The following is a 14,327-nucleotide window of genomic DNA, read 5'->3' as shown; positions in this document are numbered from 1 at the left end:
TTTTTTTTTAACGTTTATTTATTTTTGAGACAGAGAGAGACAGAGCATGAACAGGGGAGGGGCAGAGAGAGAAGGAGACACAGAATCGGAAACAGGCTCCAGGCTCTGAGCGGTCAGCACAGAGCCCGACGCGGGGCTCGAACTCACGGACCGTGACATCATGACCTGAGCCGAAGTCAAACACTTAGCCAACCGAGCCACCCAGGCGCCCCATTTCTTTTGAGTTCTCGATCCAACCAAAGTTGGTGGCGTGCCACCATGAGAAGTTGCCATCCTTCTGCTGGTGAATGACGTTTGTGTTTCGACGTTAGCAGCTATTTATTGGAATGCTTATTCTAAAACTCTCCCTGGGTGTCGATATATTTACATTTCCACCAGCCCCGCTGAAAAGTCTCTATTGTCACTTCTTGACTCACTGCCCGGCTTCCTTCCAGTTGGTTCTTCCATAGTGGAAGGCTCTCAGAGAGAAGTCATCAGTCCCCTTCTCCTTGCAAAATCCCGTGGCTTCTCTCTACCCCTTATCCTCTGGGGCGTCACGACACATTTCACTGCCGTCCATTGCCTCCTCTTCCAATTTACGTCCCCTATGTCTTCTGCAAGCCACCAGCCGCTCGTTAAACTCCAGGGTTTCCTCAACCTTCACCCCTTGGCCATTCTGCCCTGTCACGTCACGTTGCCTGATGGGCTAGGACTATTTCAAAGCCTCTCTGCTGACAAGTCCTCCATCGCTACCCAGCGCTGGCGTGTCTCCTAAGCTCTGTGCACTTTTACACGGGCGCACTGAATTTGAGGGGCTGTTCGCCCCATCAGAGCTGAACTCACGTCTCTGCACTGCCCACTACCTTCTGCTTTTCTGCGAGCAGCCTCATCTGAGTGCATGATCACCAAGACAAGACGTCTCTTTCTTTCTTCCTTTTTCAATGCTTAGTTATTTACTTCTGGGAGAGAGCATGAGTGGGGGGCCTCAGAGAGAGAGGGAGAGGGAGCATCCCAAGCAGGCTCCACGCTGTCGGCACAGCACCCAACGCGAGGCTCAAACTCAACAAACCGTGAGATCGTGACCTGAACTGAAATCGCGAGTTGGACACTTAACTGACTGAGCCACCCAGGCGCCCAAAAAGACGTTTCTTTCTTATTCCAACTTGCCCACATCGTGACATCATGACCACCTATCGCTGGTCTCCCTGCCTCCAACGTCCAACATCTCCTGCCAGTATCACGTGTGTTTCCATAAATCAGTCAGAGCAGATGTTCTGCGTCTCTCTGAAAAACCTCCGGTGACTTCATGTGGTCCGCGGAATCAGTACAAGCAACTCGTCATGAAAGTCAAAGCCCCCTGTCCTGCCAGACACGCTCAACCTCATCTCCTTGCTGTCTTGCCATGTGCCCTGCGCTAGGGTGCGGCCCGTGATGGCACCGGATGACTTTGCCTGTATCCACGTGGACCAGCAGGCTTGTAGGAACTGCTGTTTCTCACCTGCCTCCCTGGGTCCCCCGGGAGGCTGTCACCAGACAGCTTGCCATCTCCTTCTGGGTTGATGAGAGATTAGGCTTCCTGCCTGCCCTTGTTAGGGCACAGCTGCAGGCTACAAACTGCTGGGAAGCAGCTTGCCAGTGGTTCCAGGTTGTAGTCACCTGGTCCCTTTGGCTTAACGACACCTGCGCCAGGGCCACCTCTGCCTGCTCGCCCTTTTACTGTCCAGCTGATGGTGGAACAACCTGCCTGATTCTAAAAAGGTCTCATCATTTCCTTACCGGCGGAATCTGTCAGACCGTGCCTTGCCTTGCGCGTGATACCTGTACCCCGAGCTCAAATGTTCACCACCCTTCGAACCCCCACATGATTCATAACTCGACTTTAATCTTACTGTGCGTTTCAAGAAATAAACACAGTAGGAAGTAAAATAACACTGGGCTTTTTAAGTACAACTGAGGATAGGAAAAATTAAACCGAGCCCGACAATTTAGGTTAGTAATAGTGCATAAAATTCGAGTACCATATTTGACGGGGGCGCCAAATCCTTTTCGGAACAGGGCAAATCCATACGCTTACGATGTGTGGCCTGCCAATTTCGATCTAACCTTTCTCACAGAAATTAGGAACTATTAACGAATGGTTTGTCCCAAGACAAAATCTCTAATGCGTAGCTGATTAAAAGTAAATTTAGGAAAAAGGAAGTAAAGTCACTCTGAGTCTTACTGAAATGAAACATTCTTTTTTTTGAAAGACACTATCACCTGGGTGATTAGAATGGCTTTTTTTTTTTAATTTTTTTTTCAACATTTATTTATTTTTGGGACAGAGAGAGACAGAGCATGAACGGGGGAGGGGCAGAGAGAGAGGGAGACACAGAATCGGAAACAGGCTCCAGGCTCCGAGCCATCAGCCCAGAGCCCGACGCGGGGCTCGAACTCACGGACCGCGAGATCGTGACCTGGCTGAAGTCGGACGCTTAACCGACTGCGCCACCCAGGCGCCCCTAGAATGGCTTTTTAAAAATAATGTTCCCTACAGTAAAAAACGTGGAAGTCGCAGAAATATTGAAAATGCAAGGCCTTAAAAATAAGACCCAAAGATTATATTACGGTCGCTTCATCTGTCCCAGTAGCCAGCTAGTGACTTTGTTTCTTGTCACTAACCTGACTTGCTAAATCTGTCCTATGCTGGCAGGCCAGCCAGGCCAGCCCCCCAGACCCATTTCACCCACAGAGGAAAACCCCAGATTAGCTCCTTCTCTCTCCAGTCAACTGGCCAGTCAAGGCAGAACTATTCCATACGTGCAAAACACAGCCTCCTCTCATGGGACCTCCGTCCTCCCCTGTCCCAACAGCACATGTGAATACTCGGGTATTTAGATAAAGCTTTCATTTGGTAAGTGAGGACAGGTCCCATTTCCTATCTCCATTCTTTGCCTCTAATTTGTTATTATGGCCAGTATGCTAAAGAATTGATGTATTTTTTTTTTAATGTTTATTTATTTTGAAAGAGAGAGAATGCGAATGGGTTAGGGGCAGAGAGAGAGGGAGACACAGAATCCGAAGCAGGCTCCAGGCTCCAAGCTGTCAGCACAGAGCCCAACGTGGGGCTCGAACTCCGGAATGGTGAGATCATGACCATGATGGCTCGACCGACTGAGCCACCCAGGCGCCCCCGTGTCCTAAAGAATTTAAATCAGAGGTTTTATATATGAGAAAAGTCTTTTAACCACTCGACTTTATACAGATGCATAAGCTATTGTCTTCAGTCCTGTTCGAAACCTGTTAGCAGGTGGCCAGCACACTGGAGGAAAGCAGGTGACAGAGGTCTCTTGCAGCAGCTCCTTGCTAACACCTTCGCTCTCTGCCCCGTAGGCAACCCTCCCGCTACAGGCACCGGGACTTTGCTGATCACTCTGGAGGATGTCAACGACAACGCCCCCTTCATCTACCCCACGGTGGCTGAAGTCTGTGATGATGCCAAAAACCTCAGCGTAGTCATTTTGGGAGCATCAGATAAGGACCTTCACCCAAATACAGACCCTTTCAAATTTGAGATCCACAAACAAGCCGTTCCTGACAAAGTCTGGAAGATCTCCAAGATCAACAGTAAGTCCAGTTACACATTCTGTAGCTGCTCCTTGGGCTTTGAAGCCTGGCTTCCCCAGCCTGCCTCCCTTCCCCAGACTCTTGCTCCCTCCTACTCGCTCCTGGTCTCGAGGGGTTGATTTCAAGTGGTTCACACCCTGTCGGTGCTGACAGTTTCCCCACCAGCAGATGAACACAATCTGTACAAATACATATGGGTTTCTTAAAAATGCAAGCATCAGAGTTTTCTCTTTTGTTTCTTATCTCTTCTGTACTCTACGTGGTGTATTGTATACCCTACACCATACGCCCTGTACCGTAAGTGATTTCATCTCAGATCATGATCTCACAGTCAGTGAGTTCGAGCCAAGTGTCAGGCTCTGTGCTGGAAGCTCAGAGCCTGGAGCCTGCTTCAGATTCTGTGTCTCCCTCTCGGTCTGTCTGTCTCTCTCTCTCTCTGTCTCAAAATAATAAATAAACATTAAAAAAATGTAAAGAGTCTCAGCCTCTGACCCTCCATCGTCCACTTTACACTGCAGACCTCCTCAAAATTACCTTCGTCTTTGCAACAACCGTGGCTTTCACGTTCCACTGCGATATCACCGCCCAGCCGTCCTGTCCCTCACTTATGACACGTGCAAGCCCCGTCCCTTCTACCAGTGTTTCCCTGTGGGAAGGCAGAATTCCGAACTTGGCCCAACATGTCCCATCTGCCTTCCTAAGGCCGCAACACCAGGGTGCTGACTGAGGTACATTCCCCGTATCCACATCACCACACCCGCTTCCCTCCCCGGGGCAAATGTGAGCTCACTACCGGGTTCCCCTGGTTGTGCAATGAAGTAAAAAACCAGGATCCACACATGTGACCCACACTCTGTCTCCGGTAGTGAACTTCTCCTGCAGCTGACCCAGCCAGGGTACCCTCCTCGTCCACCAGCGGTAGACTTTTCGAGAGGGATGGGGAATTACGCATTTCATTAACTTCTGGAAATGTACAGTTGCACATAAAATTTTCTATTAAAACATCTCGTATGCATTGAATGGCCTTATCTCATATCTCATTTTATTAGTGCCTTCCTTTTGTTATTGATTCCATTTGCCTGTTTGTCTACTTTATTGCTTTTTTAAGGAATGAGTTCTGTTACACTGATTATTTTTAATTAAAACAACCGTTCTCTTGTTTGAGGGGTGGGTGCTTCCTTTGCTAGTTTTTGTGACTGTAGCGGATTTCAATAACCATCACCAGCTCTTTCCAGAAAGTTCCAGCTGGAACTTCTTCGAGTGTCTCGTCCACTCGAGGGAGATGGGAGAATGTTCCTTCCGTTACCCTGCCACCTCACTGGGGTGACTGCGTACATCGGTTATTTCTGCTGCTTCTCCTTCTGGTCAGGATGACACCTCATCTGTTTCTGCTTTCATGTCATTGCTCAGTCTTCCTCATGGTTTTATGTAAGAGATGGAGATTTCTCAGTCCTTTCCCTTGTCCTAGCTTTTTTTTTTTTAATACCTAACACTGTTCATGCCCAGAAAGAGGCAGTCAAAAAAAATTGTGTGTGTACATATATATAATATATATGTAACATATATATTATATGTTATATATGTATATATATATACATAGATATACATATATATACATATGTACATATATACATATATATACACATATATATACATATATACATATATACATATATATACATATATATTATATGTTACATACATATATATATTATATATATAATATATATGTAACATATATTATATATAACATACATATAATATATACAACATACATATATATAGCATACATATGATAAATGTTATATATTATACATATGTTATATATATGTTATATATTTTTTATATATGTTACATAAAATATATATATCATATATATGTTATATATAAATGTTATATATGTTTTATATATATGTTATATATAAATTATATATATGTTATATATGTTATATATAATACATGTATTATATATATACATGTGTTATATATGTATATATATACATAGATATACATAGATATACATATGTACATATATACATATATACATATATATACATATATATACATATATATTATATGTTACATACATATATATAATATATATAATATAATATATATGTAACATATATTATATATAACATACATATAATATATACAACATACATATATATAGCATACATATGATAAATGTTATATATTATACATATGTTATATATATGTTATATATTTTTTATATGTTACATAAAATATATATATCATATATATGTTATATATATAAATGTTATATATGTTTTATATATATGTTATATATAAATTATATATATGTTATATATGTTATATATAATATATGTATTATATATGTTATATTTTATATATGTTATAATATATTTTATATATTTTTTAGATATGTTGTATATAATATATATGTTATATATATTATATATGTGTGTGTTATATATAATATATATGTGTGTAATATACATATATCCCCAGTCATCTGACTGACTTGAAAAGAGAATAGTCCGAGGCTAAAAACAGTGGCCATGTGGGGTGGCCATTTTTGCATGCTGCCCAAGGCCTGCCTCATAGCACATATTCCCACTAAACAAGGCCCTAAATTTCAGTCCCTGTGCTGGGGTTATGCTGCGGGCTCCCACCCAAATCCAGAGCTATGGCTGAGGACTAATAAAGACGTAGACTATAGAACCCCAGGGCAACACATGTGGGTCCTGCCCACATTTAGAGTAAATGGATAGTTTGGGTTTGGGTAGTTTTGGGGTTTTTTTGTTTTGTTTTAGGGGTTTTTTTTGGTCTAAGAATTTATTTTGATTATTTGAACTTGGATTCTTAAGTAAAAATGCTCTGAGCCGATTATTTCTTTTTTTTTTTTTTGTCTTTTTTTCTTTGTTCCAGCTCTATTAGAGTAGAGCTGACAAATAAAAATTGTATGTATTTAAGATGCAGGGTGTAATGATGTGAGAGTGGATTTTTACATCAGTTTGTTTAGATGTTGAATGTGATCTTTGCAAAGATGGTTTTTTCGGTATCATAAATTTGCAGGGGGCAGTTCTTGGTATGCAGTCAGCTCCACAAAATGGGTCCCTTTGAAACAGAGAATAATAGCACTGAGCCACAGGACTTCTTGGCAATGGAATGTTCTATGCAACACTGCCCGACGCTGTGGCCACTCGCGACATGCGGTTGCTGGACACTTGAGATGTGGCTGGCACAAGTGAAAACCCAAATTTGGATTTTTATTTGCTATTAATGAATTTAAGTTTAAAAAATTTTTTTAATGTTTATTCATTTTTGAGAGAGATGGAGAGACAGAACATTAGTAGGGGAGGGACAGAGAGCGAAGGAGACACAGAATCCGAAGCAGGCCCCAGGCGCTGAGCTGTCAGCACAGAGCCCAATGCGGGGCTCGAACCCACGGACCGTGAGATCGTGACCTCAGCTGAAGTTGGACGCTTAACCGACTGAGCCACCCAGGTGCCCAAATGAATTTAAGTTTAAACACTCCCAGGGTTATAAACCAACGTGCAATGCCTGTTTGGTGTGGTTTGAGTCACCAAAACCCGACTCTTTTATTCGGGGAAGTCTAACCCTCTCTCACAAAGGTCCTCTGGTCCCCACAGATACGCACGCCCTGGTAAGCCTCCTCCAAAACCTGAACAAAGCCAACTACCACCTGCCCATCATGGTGACTGACTCAGGGAAACCGCCCATGACGAACGTCACAGACCTCAGGATACAAGTATGCTCCTGCAAGAACTCCAAAGTGGACTGCAACGCGGCGGGGGCCCTGCACTTCAGCGCGACCTCGGTCCTGCTCGCCTCTCTCTTCAGTTTGGCTTGTAAGTAGCCCGAATCCAGGGCGCACACAGTACGAAAGCGCAACTTCCCCAAAGCCACTGCTTCCCGTATATCTGTCAGCATGATTCATCCCAGAGGAAGCATTCGTTCTTGGGTTATGTCCATATAATAGAAAGTATTACATGTAAAAGGGTTCCAACCACTCCAAGGAAATGTGTGAAGACGCTCAGTGTAACCCACAGACCGGGTGATGGGAAAAACTTCCTGCCAGCGCCACTGAACTTGGGCTAATAAGAATGTGCCACATTAGGTCTTCGGTCCGGCAGGGCCTCATTCCTCTCTGCAGTGTGCAGAATTCTCTTTTGCAAGGTTGAAGTAGGTATCGTGCCTTTTTAAGAGCAGTCATGAGAATCCATGGATGGAGCCTGGGCCGTAGGAAAGTAGAGAAATGCATATTGCACACATATTTTCACTGACTGGTGGTGATCTCTGCACTATAATGATGTATTATTTTAAACAAATGAATGGTTTGGCCAAGTAATATAAATGTGAGCATTAAATGAATAGATGTATGTCTCAAATATTTCCTTTGCATGGAATGCTCTCCAACATAAACCTTAGCAATTATTCACATACAGGTAATGCCATTCAGATCCACTCGGGCTCTGGTATTTATATTTGGAGGAAGTTATCAGGTGGTTGTGAATTAGGAACTTGAGAAATTGATGGTTAGGAAAAAAAGCCCCAGAAGTTACTACATCCTGGTGACAGTGGTAAGTGGGGTCAACAGGAAGTTACACATTCCAACATCAGACATTTACTCTGTATAAAGCTCTGTGCTGAGCCAGCATCCTGGAGGCAGAACCAGGGAGAACATCTTACAATGAGAAGTGTCTCATTGGATGGATGGATGGATGGATGGATGGATATATGGATGGATGGAAGGAAGGAAGGAAGGAAGGAAGGAAGGAAGGAAGGAAGGATGGATAGAAGAAAATATATTCTCTTTCTTTTCTTCTTTCTTCTTCCTTTTTATTCAAGAAATAAAATATTATAGGTAAAGGTGAAATGCCCTTTTTTCTCCCCAGTTTCATTTCCTATTCTCTCTCCCCAGAGAAAATACTATCTTGACTTAGAGTGTGTCCAGATGTTAGTTTATACATTTACTACACACACACACACACACACACACACACACACACACACCACTTATAGTTCTATTTTGTGCAGTTTGTAAAACCTTATGTAATTCATATTATACTGAGCACGATGTTCTGTGACTTGCCTTTGTTCCTCCCCACATTACCTTTCCAAGATCCATCTACGTTAGTCTCGTTTGGGGGTTGGCACACTTTTACCCCAAAGGGCTGAGCGGCAAATATTTTGGGCTCTGTGGACCACATCAGATCTTTGTCACTTACTCTTTTGTTTGTTACCACTTTTTAAAAGAGTGAAAAACATTTTTCAGAGCTTATTTATTTTGAGAGACAGAGCGTCACAGAAGGGGCAGAGAGAGAGAGAGCACGTGCACGCATCGGAGGTGCAGAGAGAGGCAGAGAAAGAGCATCCCAAGCAGGTTCCACGGTGTCCACCCAGAGCCCAACATGGGGCTCAAACCCACAAGCCACGAGATCGTGACCGCAGCCAAAACCAAGAGTCCACTGCTTACCCAACTGAGCCAGCCAGGCACAACAAAAGTTTGAGACACAGTCTTAGCTCGAGAGCCACACAAACACGCTGTGGCCCAACGGCCATAGTCACCCCTGCCCTAGTGCATTCATTCCAACTGCTAGACAGGATCCGTCGGATGAATCCTGCGGAGCGTACTCCTCAATCAGCAGACACGCGATGATTACTTACGGTGCCCTTTGACGATCGACACTATTGCAGTAATCTGGAATCTGTTTTCCACCAGCTTCTCAAGGGAGTGCTAGACAGATGGCAAGCCCCGCGCTGGGTCTGGTTTCGAGGCAGAATTGGAACTCACATCTAGCAGAGCCTGGATAAACTAGCAAGGAGTAGTTCGCGTGTGATCATAAAGAAAAAAGTGTTGTGTGGGTGCATGTGGGTGTGTACACAGAGAGGAGAGAAAATAATTGAGTGGCCACTCACACACATCACCTGCCGTAAACCCAATTACATGATAGCAAAGCCTGACTCTCGATGACGTTGCTTTGAAGAACCAAGGCACATGGCAGGATGCTGTTCACTCATCAGCTACTCTAGAGTGCCAGGGGGCGTTTAAAATGGAGACTTCCGGGGTGCCTGGGGGGCTCAGTTGGTTAAGTGTCCGACTTCGGCTCAGGTCATGATCTCACGGTTCGTGAGTTTGAGCCCCGCGTCGGGCTCCGTGATGACAGCTCTGAGCCTGGAGCCTGCTTCGGATTCCGTGCCTCTCCCTGACTTGTGCTCTGTCTCTCTCTCAAAAATAAAATAAATGTTTAAAAAAATGTTTTGGAGCAGTCCTAAAATTTGTATGGAACCACAAAAGACCCCAAATAGCCAAAGTAACATTGAAGAAGACCAAAGTGGGAGGCATCACATTCCCAGACTTTAGCCTCAGCTACAAAGCTGTAACCATCAAGACAGCATGATATTGGCACAAAAACAGACACATAGACCAATGGAATAGAATAGAAACCCCAGAACTAGACCCACAAAAGTATGGCCAACTAATCTTTGACAAAGCAGGAAAGAATATCCAGTGGAAAAAAAGACGATCTCTTTAACAAATGGTGCTGGGAGAGCTGAACAGCAACATGAAGAAGAATGAAACTAGACCACTTTCTTACACCATTCACAAAAATAAACTCAAAATGGATGAAGGACCTGAATGTAAGACAGGAAACCATCAAAACCCTAGAGGAGAAAGCAGGAAAAAACGTCTCTGACCTCAGTCTCAGCAATTTCTTGCTTGACACATCTCCAAAGACAAGGGAATTAAAAGCAAAAATGAACTACTAGGACCTCATGAAGATAAAAAGCTTCTGCACTGCAAAGGAAACAATCAACAAAACTAAAAGGCACCCCACGGAATGGGAAAAGATATTTGCAAATGACATATCGGACAAAGGGCTAGTATCCAAAATCCATAAAGAACTCACCAAACTCCACACCCAAAAAACAAATAATCCAGTGAAGAAATGGGCAGAAAACATCAACAGACACTTCTCTAAAGAAGACATCCGGAGGGCCAACAGGCACAGGAAAAGATGCTCAACGTCGCTCCTCATCAGGGAAATACAAATCAAAACCACACTCAGATACCACCTCACGCCAGTCAGAGTGGCTAAAACGAACAAATCAGGAGACTATAGATGCTGGCGAGATGTGGAGAAATGGGAACCCTCTTGCACTGTCGGTGGGAATGCAAACTGGTGCAGCCACTCTGGAAAACAGTGTGGAGGTTCCTCAAAAAATTAAAACTAGATCTACCCTATGACCCAGCAATAGCACTGCTAGGAATTTACCCAAGAGATACAGGAGTGCTGAGGCATAGGGGCACTTGTACCCCAATGTTCATAGCAGCACTCTCAACAATAGCCAAATATGGAAAGAGCCTAAGTGTCCATCAACTGATGAATGGATAAAGAAATTGTGGTTTATATACACAACGGAGTACTACGTGGCAATGAGAAAGAACGAAATATGGCCCTTTGTAGCAACGTGGATGGAAGTGGAGAGTGTGGTGCTAAGTGAAATAAGCCATACAGAGAAAGACAGATACCATATGTTTTCACTCTCATGTGGATCCTGAGAAACTTAACAGAAGACCGTGGGGTTAGGGGAAGGGGGAAAAAAGGCGGGGGGGGGGGAATCCCGACATTGTGCAGACAGAGTGTGTGGGAATTGCCCAGCTACACGATGCTATTGGAGGGGGGGACTCAACCTTCTGGGGCCCCAGGAGCTCTGACAGGCGCCTTATTCCAGCCACCGCCGCTTCCTGCTGCAGTGAAGGGGCAGCTCCGAGTGTGGACCAAACACGAGAGCAAGCTGATGGCACATCATCCCGAAAGACGAGGAATCGCTTAGGTGAGTTGTGAGGCCGGCACCTATATTCGGATGCTGTGTGTGCAGCTGGGTTTGGTGTTGGGAATGGGCGGTCAGATGCAGGAACTTTGGGGGGTTCATACTCTGGTGACAATGGAGTATGACAGCGACAAGGATGAGAGCCACGTGCAGTGAGCCCTTTACGCTCTGGAAAACCCGCTGCCTTCTCATGAACAGCCGCTTGTGAAAGACGATGCGAGGAGGGCACTCTGCCGTGGCGCACAGATCACACGTGCAGGTGCCCTCCGATCTGAGGACGGCGTCACAGTCAATCGGGAGGTGGCGGTCATCACCACCAAGGGGAAGCAGCCTGCACGGCTATGCATCAGTGGCCGCAGCAGGGATCTCCGCCCGTGACTGTGACACGGCAGCCAAGGTCGAGACAGTCATCATGGAGAGAGACACCGGCCCTTAGAAGTGGGGTTTAGGTCCAACGGCGGGTCAGAAGAGCCTGATGGTCAAACAGGGCCTTCTGGATAAGCACGGCAGGCCCACGGGGAGCACGCCTGCCACCTGGAAGCGGGAGCACATGGACCACAGTGAGTCCACAGAGAGAGGTGCGGGGCAAAGCAGTAAAAGCCCCACGAGGAGGGCCGCCTGGGTGGCTCAGCCGGTTAAGCGTCTGACTCTTGATTTCTGCTCAGGTCATGATCTCACGCCTCGTGGGTTCAAGCCCCATGTTGGGCTCTGTGCTGACAGCTCAGAGCCTGGAGCCTGCCTTGGGTTCTGTGTCTCCCTCTCTCTCTCTGTACCTCCTTTGCTCGCACTCTGTCTCTCAGAAATGAACATTAAAAAAAACTTTTCTTAAAAAACATAAAATGGAGACTTCCTACCTGTGCTTGTTGAAATACACATTCCCAGGCCCATCCAGCCTGTGGAACCCACATCCAAGGTGACAGTGGCCTCCACACAGACCTAGTGTGTGCATATATTTACACAATATTTTTAAGACTAAATACACGTGCCTGCTACTCCTAATCCATATATTAAAATCAGTACAACTTAACCTATTTGTGTAGATTAAAAGGAATATAAATAATGGGGCAGTACTTCTTCTTATCAACAAGGAATTTTCCCGGGCCCCCTACTTTAGAAACTCAAGGCCTACAGAGGCCATTGGTGAGCAGGTCCCCAAAGATTGCCCACTTCTCTCTCAGCTGACCACTAGGATCACAACAACTCCAAGGCAGAATTGCCAGGTAACTCCTAAGAAACTCACATTCATTTTTTAAAAATTTTTTGAATGTTTATTTATTTTTGAGAGAGAGACAGAGTGCAAGCAGGGGAAGGGCAGAGAGAGAGGGAGACACAGAATCCGAAGCAGGCTCCAGGCTCCGAGCTGTCAGCACAGAGCCCGATGAGGGGCTCGAATCCATGAACTGTGACATCGTGACCTGAGCCGAAGTCCGACGCTCAACCGATGGAGCCACCCAGGTGCCCCAGAACTCATGTTCATTTTATACCCAAAACAGTGTCATCGAGAAAAGACAGATGCGTGCGTACTATGAAATGTCAGGTGTGCTGTTTGTTCTCACAAAAAGAGCCGTCCTACCTCGCAGCATGCACCCTCCCCACTGTCGGTGAGGCCCCTGGAGGTAACGTCAAAATCATCCTCAGAAGGGAGCTCTGAATCTTTCTCCACAGCTGGAAAGGTACTCGGTTAGCCCTCTGATGTTTTGCACAACCCGGGTAATATCAGCCCAAAAAAGAGTCAAGAACAGGTATTAGCGCTCACCTGCTTGACTTCAGAAAGAATCTCTGTCTGTCCCTATATGAAAGGCATAAGGTTATTTAATACTGTTCACTTAATTAGAGCCTGCCAAATATAATGGTTCTTGTGGTATTATATACCTAGCCGGAGAGGTTTTTCCTGACAAGGACTTTGCTAATAAGATGTCTGAGGAGCTGGGTTAGAGCTAGCAGGAATAAGTAACCGTGGGGCGTGCCACTCTTTCCTAAGAGCAGAACTCAAAGTGGCCAACCCACCTGTGTAGCTATTAACATGATACTGACAAGAGACTGGACAGAAATGGGCCTAAAACACTAAGTTAGGTGGAGGTGGTGGGGGAGGGGTGTTTACAAGCACTCAACTAGATTATAAAGTACAAGGGTAATAACCTCCTGCCTCAGCCATAGTCCTTGAAAGAATTTCGGGATCTGGTAGACTCTGCTTGATGTTTCTTTGAATCAGGAGTCGGCAAACTACTGTCCAAGGGTCAAACGTGGCCCAATTCCTGTTTTTGTAAATAAAGTTTTATTGGAACACAGCCATAGCCGTTCACTTACACGTTGCCTGCCTGCTGCTGCAACACGGCAGAGTTGAGCAGGTGCCACAGAGGCTGTGTGGCCTGCAGAGTGGAGATACTTACCATCTGGCCCCTTACAGGAAAAGTGTGCGAACACCTCCATTACAGCATTGCTCATAAAGCTGCAGTGAGCTCATCATACAACGTGGCGGGGGATATTTTTTTTTCTCCTCTCCTCAAATAATATCCGGATCCAGGTAGACCAGCATTAACCAAACATCCTGATGTTCCATGGCTTTTTTGTTTCCTTCATTGGCCTAGAGATTTTATAGATGAGAAGGTGCTCTGAAAGTTCCCCGGGTGAGTAAGCAGTGAGGCCAGCTTCCACCATTAGACCGCCTCCTCATGGAAGAAAAGTAATGAAAACATTTCACCTTGTTATGATACCATAGAAGGCTTTATCGCAACGAGAAGTGAACCGAGAGGTCTGCACTTTCATCTTTGACAGCTAAAACTGAAGGAAATAAAACTAATGACATTGAAAGTAGTAAAAAATGTAAATGAAATTAATTTTACTGCCAATTTTGTTGTTGAAGGTATCTGTTGATGGCACCGAAGAGATGCTTAAAT

General features: G+C 45.0%; 1 protein-coding gene across 4 annotated transcripts in view; it reads left to right on the top strand.

Moving 5' to 3' along the window:
• The window catches only part of CDH13 (cadherin 13), a 1,034,896-nt gene that overhangs the window by 1,016,147 nt on the left and 4,422 nt on the right, over positions 1-14,327 (top strand). For all 4 annotated transcript variants that reach the window (XM_047836387.1, XM_047836388.1, XM_047836389.1 and 1 more), the window contains 2 exons: positions 3,352-3,585; positions 7,224-7,442. In XM_047836387.1, the coding sequence (XP_047692343.1) occupies positions 3,352-3,585; positions 7,224-7,442 (453 nt within the window). The remainder of the gene's footprint in view (positions 1-3,351; positions 3,586-7,223; positions 7,443-14,327) is intronic.

This window comes from Prionailurus viverrinus, chromosome E2, assembly GCF_022837055.1.
Source record: "Prionailurus viverrinus isolate Anna chromosome E2, UM_Priviv_1.0, whole genome shotgun sequence".
Classification (NCBI taxonomy): Eukaryota; Metazoa; Chordata; class Mammalia; order Carnivora; family Felidae; genus Prionailurus; species Prionailurus viverrinus.
Note: the sequence above shows the minus strand (reverse complement) of the source record. Positions and strands in the feature narration are given on the sequence as shown.